The sequence below is a fragment of the Wasmannia auropunctata genome, unplaced genomic scaffold, assembly GCF_000956235.1.
Source record: "Wasmannia auropunctata unplaced genomic scaffold, wasmannia.A_1.0 LD336063.1, whole genome shotgun sequence".
Classification (NCBI taxonomy): Eukaryota; Metazoa; Arthropoda; class Insecta; order Hymenoptera; family Formicidae; genus Wasmannia; species Wasmannia auropunctata.
This window is the reverse complement of record NW_012026827.1, coordinates 1,170,809-1,197,840: the sequence shown is the minus strand read 5'-3', so window position 1 is coordinate 1,197,840 and position 27,032 is coordinate 1,170,809. Positions and strand designations below refer to the sequence as shown.

Genomic DNA, 27,032 nt, shown 5'->3' with positions numbered 1-27,032 from the left:
CCGCTGGCGACGCCGCGCCACCCGGATACACGTTTACAAGTACGCATATAATACGTGTCAGTGTGCGAGAACATACACATTGACGCGAAGGTTTTCACTCACGTCGATTCGATGCAAGAGCTTATTTCGTTACCGCGCTGCAGCTCTGGTATCCGCTCAATCAATGAGACCCTGGCAGACCCTTACAGGGGGGGAGCTATGAAATATCGGCAAAGGACTACATACGGTGGCTAAGTGAGAAGAAAGACTGGGAAAGGGGCAAGGGCTAAAGGATTAATCTTCATGGGTGAGTCTTGAGATATGAGAAACGCTCTCCTGTATTACCTTAAATGACGTTGATTTCTGGAAACAGATAAACAAGGTCAAAATATCAAAAGTCGGGAAAATGTAGCTCTCCCGAATCATAGTGAAAGTATCGTTTGCCTCATTTATCTTAATCTCGGAGTTAGAGCATTTTTTCAAGATGTACAAAGATTAAAATTTTTACGACATATCTATTAACCTAATCTTCTCCCTAATTGTAAGTTTTTCTCAAGGATATGAAAGCCTTAAATAATAAATAAACAATAAATTAAATAATAAAAAGTTATTTTTTTAACAAACTTTATAGAATTTTGATTTAAAAACTGATTTAAAGGTTAGTTCTGAAGATGTTTAAAATTTAGAGCCATTTCCATATCTGTAAATCCACTCTTTTTTAAATTTAATATTACAGTTATTGAAGAAAAATGATGCCTGGTGAAAAATTCTCGCATTTTAATATATTATATGGATATGAAGAAATTTATATGCGCAGAAGTCTATAAAAAAGTTATATTACACATACACACACACACACACACGCGAGTTTCAAAACTTCCACCTATCGTCCAAATTTTTTAGAGTCAGTAGCTACGGGAATATTTTCGTAAATAAAATGTAATAGGATTCAAATTGAGATCAGATTTATTACATGCTGTATTCTGCATCAATACCCTCGGGAGAGGGACATTTATCGTTCAATATACCTTGTTTTCTCATAGATAAAACCATCCGCGTAGTTCCTTTATGATCGCGATATCAGGGAGATACAATGCAGTATACGAACGCGTTGCGGAAAATTTCCCGGTGAATATCGTTCTCCGGAACAGATAAAAAGATCGTGAGAGACAGATGGAAGCCGCGCCCGCTTTGTGCGGCTTTCATGATAAAGTGGAGCAGCGGATTACGTTCCCTCGGCATTTCCATCATTTGCACTTTCCAATTACGGAATTCGCTTACGTTTCGAATCTTTGGGGAAACCATTCATTGATTGATACGCGTGACACTTGTATGTATGTATGTGTGTGTATATGTATGTGTGTGTATGTATATGTACAAAATACAGTTTAACCCTAAACAGTTTCCCCGCTTAATGCGAGTAATGTTACGTGTCGCGACGCAAACGATGCAACGCATCATCTATTTATTTAAAAAAATAGTTCCTCTTAAGTTTTTAAACAAATAGTTTTTGGGATCATACCTTAGCAAATCTATTATATTCTAATAAACCTAGCCTACACGGAAAGAACATTTTTGCCAGATCTGAAAATAATCTCTCGATAATCAAAATAATTTTGTGCGAAAGTCAAAGTGATTATACTAGAAGATCAAAACGTTTTATAGCAATGTTTATCAGTTTTAACATTCCAACAAATTATTTTGATGATTCAATAAAAAATTATTTTCAAATCTGTTTTTAGTAAAATTTTTAGACCTTTTAATAAAGGGTAAAGGGTAAAGGGTATTAAGATATTTATTATAAATAAACTATGAATTCTGGATTTCTCACGACTTTATTTTAAACGCCTAATCATTTCATATCGGTTGTTTGCGTTTTCCTTCTTTTTGAAGAAGAATCTCGCCAATCAGTATATTTTTCCTATATAGAACGCTCCGCGTTATTGGTCATTATTCTACAAAATGCTCCACTTCTAAAACTCGAAACGAAGATCTCTTTCGATCGAAAAATAGTCAGTTCTATCTCTCATAGTGAATAACACCTTGTTATGTACACTGTTCAGAATAAAGTATCTTGTAAGCGGTGACAATTGTCGATTTACTTTGATGTTGAACATTACGTGGCTACGTAACAGTAAACGCACGAAAGATTCATTATCAGTAAGACGTGACGCGTAAGGAATATACAAAACGAGACGCACAAACCAATGAAAATTTTCGTCGCTCTCGTATTTTTCCGCGGATATCGCACCGCGCCATTAGATTTTGTTGTAAGCATTCATGAAAAACGACGCGCCGCCGCCGCGCCGGTACGCTTGCAGCGAGCGTAATTGCGCTCGTATACCGGTGCCGTGTACTGGACACGACGTGTACGTACGTGTACATCGACGTAGCGGTCGGCTAATTTATGAAACTTGCATCGATCGCCGGGCAGTTTGCATTCGCCGGCGTGCAAGAAAACGTGGGACGAGGTGGGACCGTCGAGGAGGTGACGGTCGGGGCGAGGGGGACGCGAGGGTATACCACGGGGGCCGAGGCTGAAGGAGAGAAAGGCGAGGGACAGGGGTGGATCAGCATTACGTGTAGCGCGCCGGAAAGCGCACCTGTACAAAAGGGGCGACGATTTTTCAAGCAGATAAAAGTCACGAGTAAAAAATCAACATCGCGCGCTGCGCCGTGTCGGACCTCGACGAATGGACGGACGAGATATCTCCGTGCACGCCGGTGCAGGATTTGCCCATTTCCCCCATTCTCGAGTTTCGTTAAAAAAAAAAAAAAACGAGGGGGATGCGGCAGTCACGGCGCGGACGGACGGACGGAATGAAAATTGTTCCGCTGGCTGCAGTCAAGCCTGGGTGCTTAATACAATTCGAACGACAGCCGCATTCATCTAATCTCGGAGGTCCCGTGAATCTTGACGAGGGGAAACAAGCTCCGATTGATTAACCCTGAAATGGAAGCCTATATTTCGTGATCTTTCGACGGCATCCAGAAAAAAATGTCCATTATATATTATAATGTTGTTGAGATTAATATTATTTCTTCTTATTCAGCATTTAGAACTTTCTTTCGTGTTGTTTATTATGATATTTTTATTATACTGCGGTGCATGCACTTAATTTATAGTTAGGGTGCAAGAAATATTCCACTCAGCTCGAGGCTGTTATTCAACACGAAAGGCTTAACGTGCCAAACAGAAAGCCCTTTTAAGCCCTTCATAAAGCCTAAGTAGTCATGTTATAAAGGACACTACCCTACGTCACATCAAACGCTCGATATATCAAAATCTATCTGCATCTCTTGTTAAATCTCTCCATTATTATAAAGGGAAGCTTTTCAACACTAAAAGCTCTTATAAATTGTACATTCATCCCTGCAGCTTGTGCATGAAGCTTTGTTCATATACAATTTAATGCATTTTTATTCTTAAAATATACAAATCTTTTATTAATTCTAACATTTTTAACTTTTATAACTTGGCCTTCATTTCCATACGTATCCACAAAAAATGTTCAAAAATGAAGGAATATGTATCATTAAAATTACATTTTTAAAAAATTCGAGTTTATTCGAAACTGTAATTATATATACATTATATTACGAACAAGATCAGTAGAATTAAAATTGTAATTCAGTGCAATAAACGAAAATTGAGTAGTCAAGTTTTCCTGGTTAAAATCTCACAAAGACAGAGACACTGATTTTGCATCAATTCGGTGGTATCAATTCTAATATTGTGGCGAATTCCGATCTCGCTTAAGCGCAGCTCAAGGCGCGAATCACTTGCGAGATAACATCTGTAGGCGGTGCCGCGGCATAAAACTTCGGTCTTGCGGCTCTTGCAATAATATTCGAGTTTTCAACTCAATAAGCGCTTGATTAAAATGTGCCCTCCTCTGCCCCCCTCCTCCCCGCCTTCTCCACCCACTCTTCCAGCTTCCATCGCGAACGCGAACGCTCAGAGTAATTTGAAAATGAGACGTGCCTTTGCGAAAAGTTCTCAATATGATACCCACGCCGGTGTCGTTGCACCCGGCAACGGTGGTGGTGAGAGGCCGTTGTTGTTCTTTCCACTCCCACCACCGTTGTTTTCAGCTCGCCAGCGTCTGAAAAGTATCCGGCGAAAAGTATCCGAGCTACCCTCTCCGAGAGAGATCCGTGTTCGAACCGCCGTTGTAATTCCACTGACGAATATTAGTCGAGCTTTTTTAATCTCGCGGTAAGAGCGTCTTGATGATAATTCTTTTCCGCGTCTCCCCCCCTTTGTATGGGTTCGTCTACTCGGCTCGGGGGGGGGGGAGGGGGGGGGAGGGCTCGGGATGAGTACGGGGATTAAGTGCGCTTTGAGAAGATGAGATATTCTACGCACGAAATAGATCATGCACGTTACTGCCGGTACCACTCACGTTTCCTAATTAACGCGCGGGTTGTGCCATAAATTCGAATTAACACAATGTTACATATAATTAGACGGTTCTGCCGAGAACGATATTATTAAGGGATTATTAATTTAATGCTATTTCCGTGATGCGAAAATTTTAAATATGCATATAATGTAGCTAAATCTTCGTTATATAATGTAATCTGGATTACATTATAAATTTTCAAATTATTATACCGTGAAGATGTTATACTAGCCCTCTCGCAAACGCTGCAATAAGCAGCTTTGCTCAATAAGCGTCTAAGTGAAAATAACGACCGAAATGTTTTCTTGAAATGTATTGCAGAAATTCACTGTTACTGAATACACCGAGAGCGAAAATGCATTTACATTTTAATTAATAATGCTATTATGCTAATAATTAATGGCTATTCTTAAAACGCGTTATTAATAATACCGAGTTATAATCATTTAATGGACTATCATCGATTTTTCGTAATTATAATGATGTTACTGTTCAAGACGAAATAAGTGACATTTTCGTTTGTCGCAATATTTCGGACAGTTCATGCTCAACAATTACATATGTAATATTTGTGCTGTGTATCCATTATTTATTACGTAACTTAGATAATCCCCAAAAATTATTAAAATGAAATTAATTTACTAGTTGTTCAAACAATTTTTCTGGCTAATTAGAAAATTAATTCCAACAAATTATAAATATCAAGTAATCTGTAACGTAGTTTTAAACTGTGTAACATATAGAAGCGCGCATGCGAATGTGTATACTCCAGCATCGTAAACACATCGAGATAAAGCGTAATGCATAACGCCTTGCATAGTAACTGGAATAATACGTTTTGATATTTATTTTTTTGTTGTTTTGAGCAAATTACATAGTTTCATATGCGGACGAGAGTGCGCGGTACATACCGCAGACTGCGGTTAATGTGCATTAACTGCAAAACAACGCGCGCTGAAATTTTATTGCTGTGCAAAAATTGTTCACTCGAGATTATCTAGTAATTCGCGGTATGGAGAGCATTTTTTCATCAAGAGAGTTTATAAACGTGCCGTTTATTCTATTGCAACTCACAAACGGCGAGAAGTGAAATATATATATATATATTTAGTTGACAAAAATTGATTAATTTTGCACATAATTATTTTCACGCCTTCATACGATGGTCTATGCGTTTATTATCGCAATTTTGGATTGATTAAAGCACTAAAAAGCCAACGTATACATTGGAATGAGATTGGAACACAATGAACATTTCCGAATATCGCTCTTAATTCGCAAATAATAGAGATTGCTGGAAAATTATATATATATATATATATATATATATATATATCAATAATCATTTCATTAATTAACCGAAAATTAAATAACATTAGCACATATTGAAGATAACATACATTTGACATTCGATTAAATTAACTATATGCAACAGGTAAATCTTTATCAAGTTAATTCATCAGAGAAAATGCATTAGAGTTAATATATTGCAATATATAAATATGTGTTATCATACATTTATATAATTGAGCTTGCTTTATACATTTAGACAGAATACAATCAAATTTTAATTACGAGCAGAAAATAAAATATACAAAGCACAGAGAATTGTATATATAAGAATATATACATAAGACTGTAATAGACTCATAATAGCACACGAGCTATTTTCTAATATTGCACCAATATTCTTTGAATTGGAAATACGAGTATTAATGATTTGCAATCAACAATTTTAATTGATTGCCGAATCAGAAAATTTAAAATTTGTTACCTTGATAAACTCAGTTTTAATGAGTCAATAAATAACTTGTCTAATTATTATTTCAAGTAATTCGAGATTTTACGATTTAATATTGAATTTTGGGAAACTTGTAAAGGTAAAGTTGTTCCCTAATTAAGAAATCATCGCGAACATAAACATGGTTCTCTAATAAGGTATCTGCTCTACTTCAAATTTTCATCCTTCCTGTCGTGTACATCAAACTATCGACGATGACGGTCCACTTTCTGGTTAACGATTAACCGCAGCAAATGTCCTATTTACGTAGCTTCCGTCGTCAGATAAATGATTTCACGTTATGATTTTTTTCTCTCCATTATCCGCGCTTAATGGCTACTGGCACGGGTGACTGGCTTCCAAAAATGCTTCTTAAAGCCTCGCGGAGAAAACTCTCTCTCGTAGGAACGGAGGCTATCTATCCTCCGGTTTCTCCCTCGGCTTGCTCGCGGCAGTTCCTACCGGCGAGTCGAAGTCGAAGCGCGGCGCGCGTGTAATAAAATCCGAGTCAATTAACGGAACGTCGCATGGTACCATTAATAATCCTGCAAGCTCCGGACGTCGTCCTTTCAGGAATCTCCAGAGGAGAGAAGATACCGGCGGAAGCAAAGTAACATCCAGAGCGAGAGGGAGACAGGGTTTCACGGGCGGGAAGCTCGCGATGCCGGATTAAGAACTTCCGGCACCCCCTACGCGTTTGCATTATGCGGCTGGTTCCACGCCATCCACGTTTCTTGCTGAACGTTTCTCTCTACGTGATCAATTATTTCGTATTTGCCTCATGTGTTGCGGGAATGCAAATTCTCCGATAAATATCGGATTTGTTGTTGACAGATTTTTTTTCCTCTCTTTATTGCGGAGTGAAATAAACCGATAGTGTAAAATACGTAATTGAGTTTGCTTCGGCAGGCTTCAAATTTATAATTGAGTAGGTACTTGAAGCTGAAAAATAAAAAAAAGTGAAGAATCGCATGTGATAGTCTTCCAATTAATTTTCGACGATTTCGAGATAAATTCCAACGTATGTAAACTAAACATTGAAAAGGAAAGACTCTTAATACATTCTTACACACGCAGATCTTCCGTGAGTCTTTCAGTTTTAGCTTCATCCTTACACGTAGTGTTTCTTCTCTACTAACATTCCCTATGTAAAAAGTAGTCACGAGTCGTTGCTCCCTGCGGACTTCCTCAAACTTTCCCGGCATTTACACATATGTAGATGTACGTACGTACGCGGGCGTACATAGAAATACACACATTTATTTGCCTCTCGTAGATACGAGTATCTGCAGCATCACCGTAGTTTATTGATTTCGCTTCTATTTCCTTAATCCTAACAAGTAGAAGTTCCTATTTTCATTCAAACTGTTCACAGTACACTTTATAAGTTTGATAAGTATCCTTAAGATCGTATTCTTATATTTAAGACCATCTTAAGTACAGTCTTAAAATATAAGCCAATCACTGAACCATATCAGCAGTTTAAAACATTACCTAAGACGGTCTTGAAATAAGAATCGACTGTAAATATCAGCCTTAATATGAAATGTGTGCAAAACGCTTTTTAATTTCAAACTAAATTGACAAAAAAATAAAGTTAATTTAAAAAGAATAAGTGACTATCTATTTGCTAAGTATTGCAAAAATTGTAGAATTATTAAATGTCTTTTTAAGGTGGTTTCGCTCAACGCCAACTCGATAGTGTGACGTTGTCACATAAACGTCACATAATCGCATATGTACAGTTTATGCGAAATGTTTTTATTGAATTACGTTTGTTTTTATTTAATTATTGATCATATGGAGGGACTAACTTTTGACTGGGACTTGCTCGATAAAACCACCTTAATAGAATCTTTTTAATGCAATTCAAAATGTCTGTTCGATTTCGAAAATATTTTATCAATTTGATACTTTAATAAAATGATAAAATTTTGCTTACATGATCATTTTACCTAACTGTTAAAGAAGGATCATTAATATTAATATTTTCAGCAACAAATAATAATTTTATTTTGTACAATTACAATTATTAATAAACTAACAAACAGAAATTAAATAAAATTTGTCTACTTTAGCGTTTAACACTTTCCGATAGGCTGCCTTAAACATTTATTTCCGATGATAATAATTGATCTGCTTTTAGTCTGTAAAACAGCTTAAAGCTCTTGCGAGGGATAAGTAGCCATGGAACTAGAAGCACGCGATTTAAATGCGACGTTCTCCGCCCAGCGACCCGGATAGCTGACGTTCCGAAAGAGAATTCTCGTGTTCTCGGTTCTATAATGTATAAGGAACCGCGGAATACGGAACAAACGCAGGCGTAGCCGGCAGGTCGTTTCGGCATCGGGGAAAGCCCGAGCCTGAACATACGGACGGAATCGCACGCCGCCGCGCCACGATAAGCGTCGAAAGAGAATTCTTGAGACGTTTGTTGCACGGCGTTTGAGCCGCGAGCTTCAGCGATACGGATACAAAGGATCGAATCGACGGCGCCATTAAGCTTTCACGCCTGAAAGAAGTATTCGTCGTGTCTCGCGCGGAAATAATATAGAAGGGAAAGAATTCGCTCGGAGGACAAATTGGGGAGCAAATTTCCAAGTTAAGCAAGAGTATGTATGTACACAACGATAAATATCACCTATTTCAATAAATACACTTGTACAGAGAAGTCGTTGTGATGGTCGTGGCGCGAGAGAGTTGCGCGTCTGCTCCCTGTGTCGAGGATCCAGCTTCAAATCCTCCTGGCACATATTAGAGATTGTTTTCGATCATCACCTCTCGGAAGGCAATGGCAAATCACCGAGAGTTTTTCTGCCGATTGGACATCGGCGCGCTGCAGTAATTATTGCGCAGTATTTCTTTCAAAAAAAAAAAAAAAAGTAAAAATTTATTTGTAGATTCATAAATGTTCTTTGTTAAAATATGTTTCTTTGAAAAGTTTTGATTTTAATAAAAAACATATATAGTTCACAAATAAATTTTTTTCTTTTTTTTGGAAGAAATACTGCGCAATAATTACAGCGCCAATTCCCACTAGCCTAAAATATCTTAAATGTTGTTTTATTCAAAACATTTTCTTCCATCTCTTATAATTTCTAATTACGCTTGAAAGAAAATAATCTAACTTTTTGTAAGAAATATTTTACTCCTTAAAAATACAGGAGAGCACATGTAAAGAAATAGGTTTTCCTTTTTTTTATCTAAACAACAATATATTAAAAACTCATCAAAATCGGAGGGGGACACTTTCGTGACTCTTCTTGTTAGAAAATTTTTAATCTTGCTAATTAAGTGCGAAAAATACTTGCCTCAATATAGAAATTTAATCAAAACTAAAATCTCTAAAGAAGATTATAATATTATATTTTTAATTATACATATATAGAATCTACCTTAATTTAATACTAATTTCTTTGTGGAATAACATGTTGATTTCATTTTTTCATGGCATTATACTTGATTTTTTCTACTGAGATTTTTTAAATAAATATTTTATTCTTTTGTCTAGTATTATTTAAAAAATTATTTTGCGTTGAGACATTATGAAATATATTTGGCGTTTCCTTCATATTTTTAAGGGTGATATAAATATTAGCGATCGCATCGCAAACGTATTTAGCAAATTCGATGATAAATTAGTGACTGTTAAGCAATAAGTGCCTCGTAAATTTTTAATTCATCGTTCGTCATATTTAATTTAGACAAGTCTTGATTATGGAGTATAAATGGATATTCTCTCATCATCTCATTATCGATACAGAAATATAGTAGAAGTCAGTGTATTTTCACTCTCGCTAATCTCTTTCTATAATAGAAGAGCTTAAGGCTCTCCGCGAGTCGCGCGACTGAAATAGCTTAAGGAAATCGTATCGCGTAAAGTACGTCGTGAAAGGACTGGCGGTAAATCGAGAGACCGCAATGCTATCGGCAAGCACCGTCTCCGCGCCCTTGTTTTCCACTCCACCAAAGGATACGCCACGTCCTCCTTTATTACGCGATTCATTTCCCAGGACGTCAGCATAAATCCAGAAATATGGTACCTGCCAGACTGGCAACCAACGTCGCGCCCGCGTGCACCGCGAAAGGGCGCGGGCAAGTCGTTTCCCCGATGTGTATACATTTTATCTGCCACTAAACGCTCTCGGGGCTTCCCTCGTCGCTCGTCGGTGTGTAGGTAGGTGTATAGCGCCTCGAGGAAATTCTCAGCCGCGCGCGCCCGTGCCGTCGCGCTGCGTAACTCGCGGGACGAGCACGGGCGGAAATGATAAACGCTACTTTAGTGAATATAAAGAAAAACTCGCGTGCAAACATTTTGTACTGTGTACACATTAATCGCGCCGTTGGCCGCTCCTGCAGCGTCAATGCGCGTGTTCCATTCGCGCTGCGTCTTGCTGTATAAGTAAGCGTTCGTACATATCTCACGATTTTTACGAGCTGTAACAACCTAATAACCTCGTTCAAAGCAATGATAAGAGAAAAGCCCGCGCCACATTATTGGTATAATCGCTTGAACAAGTTCCGTTGTTGAGTGGCTAAAGAGCCGCTCGGCCGCGTGAGCCAGTTGGCCGCTCGGATAAGCTGGCACCTTACCAAAATCCTTCCTGAGAAGGCAGAATTAGAGTTTTAAAATTATTCCACTGAGATCGCGAGATTTTTAATTAACGATCGATTCCCCATGAGAAAACGTTTCGAATTATTAACAGTCACAATCAGGCGCGGCGGAAATTAATCGAATGAACAATTTCTAATAGCTAATCTCTCATCAATGAGACCTTTTTTCCGCCTTGGTTTTTCCGCCCGCGAAAGTTTCATCGCGGTTGTATCGGGAGCGCGAAATACATTTGTTTGATACCCCGCGTTACTTGCGTGACGAAGTTGTGTGACCGTCTTCGAAATGCAGCGCCGATGCAAAACAACATCAATTAGGGCAGCGGCGCGATGTTGATCGCACTCACTCGTTGAAGCGGCGCTCCTGCAAAAACGCTTTAATTAATTCCGCTCACGACGGGCAAGAACTAATGCGGCGGGTTACACGGGCATTACTAAGTATGTGTCGTGTGTCTACGGCGGCGCGCGGCAGCCGTGCGTTACGTTTCAACCCGCGGAGATTATATAGGCATTAAAAAAGCGTTTAACCGGGGGGCGTGTGCCCCGGGCGTAATGACTGGTTTCGCGCAGTTTTTCGTTATTTCGATAAAATTTCGCGCGTCGCGCAATTATGCGCCTTTATCCGCCACCCTCCCTCTCCCCCGCCCCGAGCGATCGGAGGGAACGCGACTCTCAGTACGACTCATTACGTTGCTTTGAACCGCGCGCGGCGGCCTTATCTCGACGAAACAATAGGTCCGCGCGACATAACGGGCTTTTATAAGAAATTTTAATTTTCTTGAAGACCACTACCGCCACAGGAAATCCGCGAAAATTAACCGTCAGCTATTTCTCTTCAAGCTGAAAACGCGTTTGTGAGGTAAACCCCTGGATTCAAATATAAATAAACGGATATTTAATTATGGAACTTGCTCGCGGCACATCTTCGTATTTTGAGATAAAATTTATATACAATCGTCTGAACATGAATAATTTTGTCTCAAATAATTTTATTTAAATTTAACAGAGAGCGAGAAAGGAGGTAGAGAAAATATATGTGTACTTCACACATACGAGATATGTATATACAAGTAACAAATATTTACTGTGTAAGTATACCTAGTGGCTAGATATACTTGTTAGTTACGTATAACCGTAATAACAATTAAGTTTGTTTTTATTATACAATTATGTGCGTATTGCATCAATATTGTTACATTTCTAACCAAACAATTCCTTTTGTATTTTAAAATTGAAATTAAAAATAATAATTTCTGTTCATAGACAATTAAACTCATTGAAATTTTTGCTGCTCTTTATTTTATTATTTTTGGTGTGCATTTGAAGACAAGTTGTAGAGAGCAACGTTGTATGTTACAAATATAATTAGTATAATTAAAAATAAAAGCTTTAGCTGATTTTAGTTTTGTTCGTGTAAATTAACTTTATTCTCATTTAAGAGACATGATTCTCATACATTGGTGTATAGCTTAACAAGAATAGATTTGCAGTCGTAAGAATATATTTGAAGAACAGTAATATAAGTTATTCATGTTTCTTGAAAAATCGTAATACTATATTTAAAGAACAATGATATAAGTTTTCATATTTCCTGAAAATTTTTATATTGTGGAATGTTCTTTCTCTTTCTCTAAGAAAAGCATTCTTTAATTATAAAGATACATGCTTTCTACTTTTGTTAGAAATTTGGAATGGCTAATCTTTTTAAACCGCGTGCCATTTTGAAGATTCCAAATCCGTGTCATTGTGTTGCAAAATTTAGCAAAAAGAGTCCATATTACTTCGATAATCTTTATTTCAGGTTATTACAAGCTGTTTTTAATTACTCTAGGCTCTAGATTTATCTAGGCGCAATTCCTGAACGCACTTCCGAAACGCAGCTAGAGAGTGTAAATGTAAAAAATAGATTTGAGCGAAGTACGGTTGCTATTTCATTTTGTCATTTTAGTTTTTTTTTAATTTTCTTCTGACAACGCGTGGCGCTGAGAATGTCTTCACGTGCCATTAGTGGCACGCGTGCCTCCGGGTTGGTCATCCTTATCATACTTTTAGTATTATTTCAAAATGAAAGTACATTTTCAAAACTTCAATAAGAGCTTTTGTCTAAATCTAATTTTTGATGATAGAATTTTTTTTATTCAAAATTTAATTTTCAAATTGAAGGAAATCGATATGATTTTCACGTGTCATGAGTTTAATTTGTTACGTCAAGAAAAGATCAATTTTAAGTTTATCAAAATAAAACTATAACTGCTGACTTTACTCATGCCAAATCAAGAGGACAGGACGGTTTTTGTGACAGATGATACATCGTTTATATTGCATGAGTCAATTTCGTACGAGCTTTACGTTCGCAATACTAGCAGCGTCCGATTTCGCGAGAATTCCCTTAAAAGTTTTACGGCGGAATATCTCACTGTCATATCGAAAATAACATAAGCGCAGCTTCTTTTCAGGCATGCTTTTAAGCCATTTTCTATTGCTTACTTTTGCGGAATAATGTAATTACATGCATTTATACGTGCTTTTGTACATTCAATGAACGAGTTTAAATGGAATTATACAATTGGTAACTTTTATATAAATGCTTACATTCTTGTTAAGTATAAAGATATAAAGGTAATTATAAATTTTGAAATGAAAGATGAGGTAACATTATCTAATAATACCGAAGCTCATATTATACGTAATATAGTAGAATATTTAAATTGAATCGCTGTGCTATAAATGACTGCCTATGTAAACATAAGGATATGCTTAAATGTTATATTAAACATTTTAATAGCTTAATGGATGATATGAGTAGAGATCGTCTTTATTACATTATATCGGAGATAATGTTAAAATGTTAAACATGAGAAAATTAATTAAAGCATTCTTGTTTATGCTAAAATTAAATTTAATGCTTAAAAAATATTTACTTTGTAAGTAATTATAAAAATGTATGAACGAATATAATAAGAAATAAAATTTGTATTTTATATAATTTCTATATGCTTATAGCAACGTAATATAATATATCGCGTAATATTTTTGCGAGACATTTACTGCCTCTGTGCAGCTAATTGACTGGTAACATTATCATTCTCCCCACAACAATTGATGTCTTATTTGGTCCATGGATGACGTAAGTTTTGGCATATGGGAGATGTTTACGTATCGTCGAGGGGGATCGCTTCCACGCGCGGACGTCCTTCTTTAAAAGTTTTATAGTGGAAGACTCCCCGGCGCCACGCTCCATTGCACTATATTGGAGTAGATAGGAAAAAAGTCCCTTTACGTTGCCGGTCGAATTGTTTGCTCATGTACGGTAAATTAAACGTCAAGGACCAGATACGCGTCTAGATACTATCACTAGTAAACTGGCAAATGTTTGTATCCAGTGACAGACTCCTGCTCCAATTTCTGCTCCAAACTTAGCCGCGAAGGTCTGCCGTGAGCAGCTCGCGCGAGATTTAGGTCGTATTATCCGTACGGAAATTTTAAAAAGTTGGCCTTATCACTTCTGGGAAATTACGCAAACCTACTCGTGCGATAAAAAAAGCTACATCGCGATGTGACACATATTTTGATAATTGCGTTATCACATTTCGAAAATTACAGAGCGAAATATTGCAACATAATTTTCAGCCATGCGCGTATCGAAATCACGCACGCTATTCCGCGTTTCACGAACACGAGTGTTCTAATTGGACAATTTGATTTAATGAAGTCACACGGTTACATTGAAATATTTTACTATCTAGGTGACAACGATTTTAATTGGCAATTTTCCTTCCGCTCATAATGCTTAAGCTGTAAACTTTACAAAAATATTAAAGAAATAAAATTTCTGTACTCCATACATTTGTATCTTACAATGTAATGTATTCTAAATGTGATAAGAAAATCTTAGTCAGTGGCACAAGAGCGTGTTATCCGTTTCTCTTGAGAAAGAAAAGATTTTTGAAAAATAATTATATGATTTTGAAGTATATTATATACGCTTTGATGCATTTATATTTAATACGTCATCTAGTTGTCAATTAAGACTTGGAAATATCGAAGCACTTTTACAAGGTTTTTTGTAAAAGTCTCGAAAACTCCAGATCATGACTTCCAAATCGAACGTAATTAATACAATAATTTCTTCAGAATGAAGACACGCTTTTTCTTCATCTAGATTTTTATAGCAACTCATACATTTTCAATCGTATTAATATGAAGAGATTGTGAAAATCAGTGTTTTGTAAAAATGCCATTTTATATACCCTGTATATTTATTGTGTTTTATCCAGTTATAATATCTAAACCGAACTGAAATCTAACTTTCAAAGCATTTTAGCCTAATGTATTGCAAATATTAACATATAAAAATTTTACTCATACGACATCTATTAACAGAATTATGAATAACACGCTCTTGTGCCACTGACTATAAGTACTTGGACATACTTTTGAATTCGCTTAACGAATTTTTTAACATTATAAATTTCTAATTCTTCTCGATTGATCACTCATAACTTAATACTTAAGATATCATGATGTAGCGCAGCGTCAGTCTTTCGAAGGAGACGTTTAAAAATAGCCGCGATAGCAGCTTGACGACAGGAGACCGTTAGACTGTCAGCTCGGCAGCACTTACTAACGATGCAACCATTTAAAGGGGCAGGTACCGAAAGTTTCGTCTCACGGGCAGCTCGAAACTCGGGGATAATAATGACAGTCGTGACGTGCGAAAGGATCGTATCAGCCGTGCGTTTTCTCCTGCTCTCATCGTTATCAGAGAAAATTATTTCTCCAAATGACCACTTTATATAAACTTACAATTAGAAAATTGAAAAATATGAACAGCTACAACTTTCGTTATTATCATCTGGTAAATTTCACGCCTCAGATAAAATTTTGCGTGTGTTTACATGAATATTAGACGTGCATTATTTAAAAATACAAAATCATTTCTACGATTATATAAATGAGAAAAGTTTGAATAAAATTAGTAATAGATACAGTCGATACAATAGTATTAGTTATATTTTTTAATTTTATGTTAGATTAAATAAAATTATGATCAAATTACGACAAATTATCCACAGGGAAGACAGCAGAATAACAATCACAATACGGCAGTCGCGGGTACTTTCTCGTAGCGCGTGACAAATTGGTTGGACGGATTTACGGTCCCAGTGGGAGAAAAAAGCTGGAAAAGCGAGGAGGCTGTCGGAATTTTCGTAAACTCTCGACTCGGCTATGGGCCGCCACGAAGTGGCTGCGCGTGAAGGCGACGTCGCGATCTTATTAAATTCCGGAACTCTTTGTGTCGTCTTCCAACTGTTTTGCAATACCTTTCCTTGATAGCGAGTCAAGACGCAATAAAGCATAACAAAAATAAAAAGGGGAAAAAATATAATAATATAATCTGCAGGAAAAAACACTGAATCGATTCATAATGCACGCAATTGCTGATTATATGATAGCTATTAGTAGTTCCTTTATATAATTTTTAGTCTCTCATTCTGCAAGCGTGCAGCGTAATCAAGAGGCGCAAGAAGAAAACATTTTTCGGAGAAAATTTAGAAATCACATTCGTTTCTCCGTCATGTTAGTCCTTATATTTTATTATTTTTCTACTTTACTACGTTTTCTTCCGTACCGTTTAGGCCACGCTTTGTACAATTGTATACAGGTTCGACCGAGTGGCCGCAGGCACAGCCTTAACAGCTAGATTACATGGGCTGAACCAATGATTAATCAAATACTCCGATGTGCAGCGTAGTAACAATGCGCCGTTCGCCGCGCGGGTGCCATTAGACGTAGGGGTTGCGGTCGGACGGTTAACCCGTGATTAACCATGTACCGCGGGATAAACATGGGCTCGTCGACCCAACGGCCGAAACTTCAAGACTGCTCTCGCCGTCGAATTCTCAATGAATTAAAGCCCGGCTCGATTCCGACATCGCCGCTACAGATGCGACGATTAACAAGGCGCCGCATTCTGGAGCAGCGATCCACGAGTTGCGACAGTATTATGGCCATTGCGAACATTGTTGTGGGTTTTGCCAAGCTCGATTAATTGCAATCTTAATTTAACTGACTTAACTGACTCATTCTATAAATTTATCCTTATTTGCTATGCAGGCATGTTTATATCGTGATTAATTAATTTCTAACGTAGCTTGATTAAAAAGACTTGCCTCAAGAGAAGAGAGAGGGCAAGTGGTAATAATAATAATTCTTCATAACAGGAGAAACACGCATGCCTTCATTGCACGTTGGTAACTTTTCTCCTGTGTTTGCTCGCTATACTCGAATTTATGAACAAACTAATATCCAGTTTTACAAAATCAGGCGGATATCAACATAATAATGCGTGGAAGAGGAAAATTTTCCGATAGTTTCCAACCCGTAAACGTTTATATTCGCCGCGACGTCTGCTCTCGCGAACGAGCAATGACAGGATCTCGTTCGTCGATACATCTCATTTATCATTGGGGCAACGGAAGTTTTTATTACTCTTGATATAACAGGGACATCGTCGTGGAGGCGAGCGAGCTAAGAGGGATCACGGAGAGGAAATCGAGCGAGACGAGGAAAAATAAAGCGGCATCCGTTATTTTTTAATAAAACTTGCCCGCTGCCGCCTTTTCGCCGGTCGGAAGTTAGATTTCAGCCAGCCTCAATTTCATAAAAACTCGTTAAAGAAAGAGGTCGGGAGCCCATAGGAATGCGCGAGAGGAGAGAGAAATATTTCGCCCCCGCGTCCAAGGTTGGCAAACGGCCGCGTAGAAAGAACGTTGCCAACTCGGTTGCAAACAAGCTACATCGTTATCGTCAATTACACCGGCGGATTTGCCGATGAATTGGCGAAGTAAATTTACTAACCCTCTACGAAATTATTTTTCTATCAGAAAGGAAACGCTGACTTCGCGTAATAAAATTAGAGCAGTAATTAGGTTCTAATATTTTATCCCATTTGCTCTCTCTCTCTCTTTCTCTCTCTCTCTCTCTTTCTGTCCTCAATTTCTTTTCTGGCTATAATACCTATATATATATTTTTTGTTAATATATATTTATTTATTTTTATAAGTCCGTTAAATTTGGATCGATTTTTAATTTCTTTTTCCAAAAACGCGCCAAACTTCAACTATATAAATTTTCTTATTCAGAATATTTTTTTTTGAAAAGAGATGAAGTTATGAGAATCTTGGAATCTGACTACTGAGTGTGAAGGACTAGCGGATATTGTTATCAGAACTTTACATGCGTCATAACCGTATGACGAGATTTTTCTGGCTATTGGGGAGACGAGGAGCGAATAGTGAGTCATATCCAAAATGATTTCATCGGAAAATTTTCTCGCGTAACTCAGCCGGTGTCCGTTTGAGCTTGGTTGAATTATGTGCCATTGAATCGAGAATAGGACATACGTTTGTTTTACGGGCGTACAGTTATTCCGAATTTGCAAGGTGTTATATAAAATCCGAAGGATCTTAGGACACACTGTCGCCCGTAAAAACGCCCTGACTTTTTTTCTTTCTTTGGAGCGAAGGATCGCTATAAATGTTATTCCCCCTACGTTCCTTTCTTGAGAGAGAGAGAGAGCGATGGTCGGAATGGAAATATGGCGAAACAGCCGCGCGAAGGGAAGCACCGTTTCATATTTTTCCGTTCGCAGATTTGTCATTGGCTTCGTACAGCGTGGCCCCGCGAGACGAAGAAAAACCGGTGTAAATATCTTACCGGGAGACGAATGTTCTTCCGCCGTAGTTGAAACTAGTATACGAATTCCGCGCGGTTTGATTTATGACTACGCTAATGCGCGAAATATGAAGAAAGTCCAGACAATCATGTTTCCATGGTCGTTTCTGCTGCCAGTTCTTGGAGAAAATACGGATTTTATTAACGCAATGTGGTTATATACGTCTGGACTTTCTTTACGAGACTTTGATGAGAGAAGCCAGAGGGGAATGAAAAATAATACGTCATATACGGAACGCCATTAAAAGTCGCTCACTTGCTGACAGCTACAGATTTTTTGACGAATTTAAAATAAATTGCTATTGCTAGGAGGACGTTTTATAAAATATCTCGATAATTAAATCGTAAATTTGTAGTTTCTCATACAATTGAAAACGTATATAGGTTTTTTTCTCCACCCATTAATACTATATTTATAAGATAACTAATTCTTTAAGTAGTCTCAATTCTTTCGTATTAGAAAGAATTTACGACTTCAATGTTTAATCTTTCATTATATTTTCTTTTTTTTTAATAAGAATCGCACAAGATTCGTTACAGGATCTGTCATTGACGGGAACGATGCTAGTGGCAGTTTCGATCGAAAACGTAAATATAGTTTTTTTCCCCACCCATTACCTAATACAATATTTATAAGATGTCAGTTCCAATTCTTTAAGTAGTCTCAGTTCTTTCGTATTAGATTTTGTGACTTCAATGTCTGACCTTTCATTATGCTTTTTCTGAGAAAGAATTGCAAATTCGTCACAGGATCTGTCATTAACAGGAACGATGCTGGTGGCAGGTCACTCCGCGCGTTCCAAGTTCGTAAGCCTCGTAGCCATATAATTGTTATAAATTACGCATCTTCATCTGCAATTTACGATCTTGGATGGCAATGGAATACAACGCGGACATTTGCGAATCGTTTAAAAGACAAACTACCGCGGGCGGGGGTTTAAACGATAAATCTGCACGCCCGGGGGGCCGAAATTAGAAACAACGTACGTTGCATTCGTAGGCCGACAATGCCTTCCTCGTCCGGGGGAGAGCAGGCCGCGATTTTGAATTCGCAACATCCGGTAGAACGTTTCGTGAATACCGTGCTTATGGCTCAATTAATTTCAATGTCCTGCAGGTGACACAGGCTACTTCGATAACAATGCTGGCCCGCAGTCCAGCTCGCGATTGTAATAGTGACGCTCGACTGACCGTCGCCATTGCGCGTACAAAAACAAGACGAATAGACCGGCTATCTAGAGCAGATAGCCACTGAATGGATCCGCCTGATCTACGATCCCGAAAACCGCGCACGAATGTCGAATACCTACCTGCAAAAAGCTTTCGCCTATTGGATGTGCAAGATCTTCGCTCTTTTCATTTTTACGAGTGCAATCAGATCGATCAATTGATAATGTGAAGCGACGTTTAGGATTTGTATACCTATATTATATTTTTTACATTTATATATAGAGGTATTTCAAATTATGTAAAAATATGTAAATACTCAAAATAATTGGGGATGGGAGGGAGAATTCGTTTAATTGAAATACAAGAAAGTAACCGAGTATGAGAATTTGCACGTGAATCAACAAACGTTCTCATAAAATATTATCGGAATCGCATCAAAATATAATTGAGACATATGTCTGCTTAAAAACAATATAAATCAAATTGTAATAGATCGAATTTAAATACGCATGATATGGATTTAAATGTTAAATGTTACATTTATTTAAAACCATATTTTTTCTATTAAATACCGAACTGAGAACTTCTTGAAAAATTCTTGTAGTTATTACAGAAAGATTCTTTTAAAAGAAAATAGATAACAATTTTTGCAAAATTATTCATAGGAAATATATAAGAATACTAGCCTTATCATCTTATAGTAAGTGGATTATAATTTTTTAGATGGCAATAATTTTTAAATAATTAAGAATAGTTAATCAGTAAAATTAAAACTGTATTTTAGGCGTTAGTCACATTGCATAATTAAAAGTTTCTTATAAAACAGGACATCTCTTAATCCGATACTTTTTCAATACTGGCGACAAGTGTTCGTATATTAAAGTGTATATTCGCGATACTGTCGAATATACCGACACCCAATTAGCTAATTGAACTGTAAGCGAAATTCATCCGGGGTTTGTTACGCCGAGAGGGAACGACCTTGGCACTCTAATTCGTAACCTAGGCATGCCAGGCGAATGCGAATTTATAGCGCGGCGAGAAGTTCCGGAGAAACGGCAGGTCTTAGGGGTGGTGAGCCGCAACGTAGGGTTGATGGTCAAAGCTTGTATTAATTACAACTGTCAGGCAACCGAGCGCGCCGTCGACTGGGGCAGAACCGTGCCAGCGCTGACTTTGTTCCTTCCGAGTCGCGTTACGACACGCAGTGATTCTCAAATCTGAAAGCGGTGAATTATGGCGATTGATCTTAGAAATGCATGATAAGAGAATGTTGGAAAACGAAAAAATAACAAAAAAAATAAAGACAATATGTCTATTTGTTATAATATATTATGGTAACTTCGTACACAATATAAATATTATTTATATAATATAAATATTGGTCATAACTCAAATTACTTGTTTTTAATATAAATATTATTTTTTAATATATGATATTAATGGATGTAAAAATATCGTATTATTATCTACGTAAAATAAAAAGTATCTCTATATAATAGAAGAAAAAATAATAATCCTCTTCATAAAGTCTTATTCGTTTTAACGCGGTTTTCATCTGAAAATGTTTCACATTGTCGACTGCGAAATAAACGACTCTTTTCGATCGAAGTATTTTCAAATGGAAATATAATGATTTGAATGTGTTAAGCAACGTCGGCGGTCTCTTGCGGCAGCACTGATGTTCTCGCACTTGAAACACATATATCAATCTTCAGTAAGTCACTGCTGTCCGAACCAACAACCCGGCACGAAGTATCGATCATTTTAGGGAAGGTATCAATCCACCACAAACAACATAAAATAAATTAACTATCTTGCTTGTGGATGCAAAATTACTTTAACTAACTTTTGCGCGATAAAAAGCAGTTCAAGAAATTATATAATGTTAAAGCGTCCCATATTGACATTTTTTACTATTCGTATAATATTATTAGTTTTGAAGCCCATATTTTTTTCTACAATGTAATTTATTTTATTATCATGCTAAAGCTCCAGTAATTTCATACATTCATTTCCTTAAAAGAAACATATCTATATATTTAATTTATTTAAAAGCCACATATACACGGAAAGAACAATTTTGTTGAATCCAAATCTGAAAATAATTTAATCAAAATAATTTTGTGCGAAAGTCAAAGTAATTGCTAGAATATCAAAACGTTTTATAGCAATGCTTATCAGTTTTAACATTCCAACAAATTATTTTGATGATTCAACAAAAAATTATTTTCAGATCTGTTTTTAGCAAAATTTTTAGATCTTTCAACAAAACCGTTCTTTCCGTGTAGGGATTGGGTTAAAGAACTATGTGATTTAAATAATTTATTATTTATTCGTCATATTTATCTTCGCATCAAAGCACAAAGGGTACATACACACTATATTGTCATCTTTGCCACGAATGCCTTGATGAAGTATTACACTATTACGTGGTTTCTTGATTTCTTGCTATGTGCATATACATATACAGACGTGCGCTACACGCGAATTCTTGTTTCCTTGTTCCTGCTGGATATGCGCAAGACGACGTCGCAAGGCAAACTTCGCTGCTTGTAACTTCATTGCGCCAGGTCGTGTCGACCCGAAGTTCCGTGTGCATAACACAGATAATATATAGAAGATTGCGTAGTCTTCTGAGGAATGACGTGCGTGCGCAATTCATAACGTAAATTATTTATAGCTCTGGGGAGTCTTGAAGCTATGCCGCTTAAAAGGGAAGCCACTTAAAGGAGAAAAAAGAATCGAGTACTTAATAAAAAGTCGAGTAATTCACACCTTTCACGAGGATTCATTCGCTGCATGATCGAGATAAATCGACGTGTCCATCGTGTCACGTAACACAATACTTATCACATCGCTCTCAGCGATATTTGCACGCGATCACTCCTCTCTCGATTAATTTTACAACCGTAATTTTTACTGTATATGCACAGTCAGTAGAAAACGTCTTCTCAACTTTGACATCCACGTTCCCCACCCTTTTCGTGTCAAGCCAAATCGTATTACCTCACGATAGATCGATCCAACTTTTCGGTAGCGGCGCGCGGCAATACGTCTTCGTATCAAAATACTTCTGTTCACAGCGACCTCTTTTCCCATCGGCGGCCCTCCCGACTCGATTTCTTTCGCACCTATACCATCCCTCACCTTCCCGCGGACGTGCGCTCGAGGAGGAGAGCTTGGGTTTGATGCATGGGGCTACTTCGCAACGTCGTCGGGAGACTCGACTTTATCAAGCGGCCAAGCGGAGCGAGTCGAACCCGCGGCCGATTGTCGGCATGGAAATTCGAATGCGATGAACTTCCACCGAGAAGCGATAGCCCTCTTCTCTCTCCCCCCCCCCTCCCTCCCCTCTCCTTCCATCCCTCCCCCGTCGATGTTACACGGGAGATGGAAAAGCTATTTGCTTTTGATCTCGCGTTAGAGCGAGTCGCTTTACGACGACGGGGCGCGGCGGAAAAGATAGGTCGAGGAAAAGAGTGCTTCAAGAAACTGGAAAAACGAGATCGTAATAACGTCGCGGTAGTTCAGCGAGCGATAAAAATCCCTTTTCATTCGCGGCATCCTCCCCCCCCCTCCCCCGCGTATCTAGCGTTGTAGAATCCGAGTTTACTACCACTCTTTTTTATATAAGCAAATGTAAATTATAATTGTTCGGCTGCTTCCTCGGTGGTAAATTGTTTCACGGGAGATTGCATTTATAAGTGACTATATATGTCGGGGAGAAAAATGCATGGTGCAGAAACAAATGGAAAAATGCGATTTTGAGCTGAATTTATATCACGATCCTACGTTACGTTCTTGCACATTGCATGTATTGATTTTCATGTTTATTGTGTCTTGCTCCTCTATAATTTAATGCAACCGTAAAATATTACATATACTTCGCTTTTTGGCATAAAATTGCAAACGCCTGATTGGGAATACAGATATGCCAGTATCGATGTACATATAGGGATGTGTTTAACGCGATGGGGATAGTTTATGCCTGCCTCGAGGAAGATTCGTGCGAGGCATAGCAACGCGTGTATCTTCGAAACAACTTAAGAGCTAATAAGCACGCGAGCACACAGGACACGAAAGTTCTTAATTGGGAAATCTTGTAATGCCGCCCGTTGCGTTTATACACTCGATAATAACAGTAACCGCAGTTTCCAGAATTCGAAGGCTGCCATTCGTGTCTCGCTACAAAATTACATTTAGTTAATTAAAATATAAATGAATAATATTGTTTTTTTTATAATAATATTTTGAACAATATCGTTTACTATTTAGTCGTCCGTATAGAAATGTAAAACATGAAAGACAAGTAATTTTGCAAAAATATCTATCTAATAATAATTTTATTTATTGTTTCAGATAGCCGAGGACATCAGCGTGACGCGTATGTGAGTAAATAAATTGAAAAAAACAAATTAAATTTAAAAAACAGTCAATATTTATACTGTAAACTATGTATTTGCTTTAAATAATTATTACTTTAGCATAAATTTTGAAAGTAATATTAATCAAATGATTAATTTAAAGGCAAAATAAAGTGCCTAAGTTTAATTATATCAATTATTACATAAATTTTTTTTTTAACAAAAGCGGATAGTGGAATAATGTTATTATGCCATATTTCATAGCAGTTGAGATTTATTGAATAGACCGATTTGGTTGAAAAATATTTCCAAGCGGCGCACGTAATCGAAATTAGAGTAATTGGAGCTACGTGGACGGGAAACAATGTTTTTCGATATTTTTATTATGCAGAAACGGTAGCATCAAAATGGATTATTTTGAGTGACCGTGCCGGATTATATCTCTATTTGTTTCCCGAATATTCATGAAAATCGTTCTTAAAAATTAGTTTCATTTATTAAAAATGAAGCGCCATTCGTGATCTTACGGAACAAGGCAAGTTTCACGAATCGGTACATCGAAATACACCATTGTGATTAACGATTGTCCCTGGCCGAGGGCGAGCATTAATTTTTTATTTCGCACGTCGAAAATTGCAAACGCGTATACATTTTTCGATAATTTTTGCATCGTTCTGTTCCATTCGCGTGAAAACGTGTCATGCCGACCGCAGCCGCACTTCTGTATGGCGGCGAAATTCCTTTTCGGCAAGGTCGAACGGTACAACTCTCGCCGTCGCGCTTCCGCGGGTAAAAACGATTTTAATTCGTACATTTTCGCTCGCGGATTCGCTGCGAGAATAAATAGCAATTGAATTATCGCGCATAAAACAACACCTCGCGCCTGGTGTACGCCCGTACAAGCGTAGCGTCATTGCGCAGATAATAATCTGTCGTTAAAAGGTAACGACATTCTACTCCGCATGAAGCGGTATCACGGTTTCGTATTATCATGCGACCAGGGATAATAACCTACGATATGACATACATAGTGCCCGCTATCATACGGCGCGCCCCTCGTCATTCGTTCGCACGTGAGCAAGCGTACGCGTTGGGATCAATAGGGAGATCGTTTCTTTCCTTCGACGCGTGCATCTTGTACGAGGCTTAAACGAGAAATATCCTTTTGTGATTTAGATAATAAAGAAAATCTGCCATTAATTGATAAAAAAATTAGTAAGAAATAAGTATTAGTAAGAAATAATAATATATATTTGGTGTATACAAAAAATCATATAAATTAATACGAAAAAATTAAGATATTAATTTAAACTTGGTAAAATATACTTAAAACTTTTTTCTTATATCAATATTTTTTCTCCTTTATATAGCTACGCGGAAAGAACGACGTTGGAAGGACGTCTAAAAATTTTACTGAATACAGATCTAAAAATAATTTTGAAAATTCAAACTGATTGCTAGAATATCAAAACATTTTACAGCAACGCTCATCATTTCGAAATTTCCAAAAAAAATAAATAATTTTGATGATCCAACAAAATTATTTTCAGATCTGTATCCAGCAAAATTTTTAGACCTTCCAGTAAAATCGTTCTTTCCGTGTAACAAAGATAATCGTTTTTTTGTTCCTCTTTTTTTAGAAAAAGACAAATTGCTTTTTGAGACCCATAAACACAATCACTAATGTTAAGATATAAAAAATTTTAGTCCTAATAATTACTGCATCATTAAGTCGTTCCTTGAATTAGAGATACATTTGCCGCCATATTTTGCAAACTGTAAAAATTACTATTGAGTAATCATCCTTGCAAGTTCTGCAGATTAAATATACGATCGCTTCTTCGAATGTCAAACTCGTCTTTAATCGGACGGCTCTAGTTCGGATTATTATGCAATCGAGGACAATATCATCGTCTAACTCTCGACGGTTGCATACATAGTAGTTATTATCATAGAAGGATCACACTATTGGCTACGAGTATGCATCCTCGCGATGATATAGATATACGTTACGCTGGAACTAATGAATCGCCCGGGACTTTAGGGGTAACGAGCAGCCGGCCGATCTATCTTCCCGTTATTCGACGTCAAACACTATAATCTTCCCGGGATTAATCGACTTTGGTCGTATTTATACACCTGCGGGGGTGAGCGGCGAGAATTTACGCGTCTGCCACGGTAAATCCTTCAATATTGGCCTACTTGAGCGATCGCCGCGAGCAGATCGAGTTCTTGATAGCTTCGATAGCCGTCGATATCGCGTACATACATACTCTCGGTACCCTTCTACTTGGTATTCCCGTCGCGTGGGTGGCAAAAAGCGGCTTAGGCAAAAGTTTACGGCTTTACTAAGAAATATCGAGGCATCGAGAATAATGTACCCAATAATATCAAAGGTCACCTACAAATTTAATGTAAACTCTGGGTTATGTCTCGGGGACACGAAATATTTTATCAGAATCGGAAACAAAGGAAAAAAAACAACTTCTGCTCGAAAAAGTTAAGATACAAGGTTCTATTTTATAATTATTTTTCATCAAATTCTTAACTTTTTATTTGTTACGTAAATTATATATTTGAAAAATAACTGAAGCAAATTGAATAAGCGATTTTTCTATTTTAGAAAAAGGTAGAAAAATTGTTTTCTGAGACTCATAAATACAAAAACATGTTAAGTAGTGAAAAATTTTAGTCCTAAGAATTGCTGCATCATTAATTAATAACGTCTTGCACGAGTAAGTTCTTTGCTTTTCGAAGTATATTCATTGTTTTTCTTCTCCTGCCAAGTTTTACTCCATCACTTCTTTTCGATCTATTTCTACTTAAATTCGTATCAAGATTAGCACAGAAAGTATTAAGATGTTATCGCGCTAACAGCGAGAAATTACATTTAGCTAGATTGTTCGGGATCGCCCGGGAAATTGATTTCGCGGGGAAACAATCCCGAGCGCTCTGAATGGATCGCCCTGTATGGAGGGACGT

At 37.3% G+C, this 27,032-nt stretch overlaps 1 protein-coding gene across 8 annotated transcripts in view; it reads left to right on the top strand.

Annotated features, from left to right (window-relative positions):
* The window catches only part of LOC105450339, a 250,151-nt gene that overhangs the window by 29,974 nt on the left and 193,145 nt on the right, over window positions 1-27,032 (top strand). For all 8 annotated transcript variants that reach the window (XR_974451.1, XR_974450.1, XM_011690131.1 and 5 more), the window contains one exon: window positions 24,046-24,074. Coding sequence is in view for 6 of the 8 variants with exons in the window: in XM_011690131.1 (XP_011688433.1) it covers window positions 24,046-24,074 (29 nt within the window). In the remaining 2 variants the exon portion in view is untranslated. The remainder of the gene's footprint in view (window positions 1-24,045; window positions 24,075-27,032) is intronic.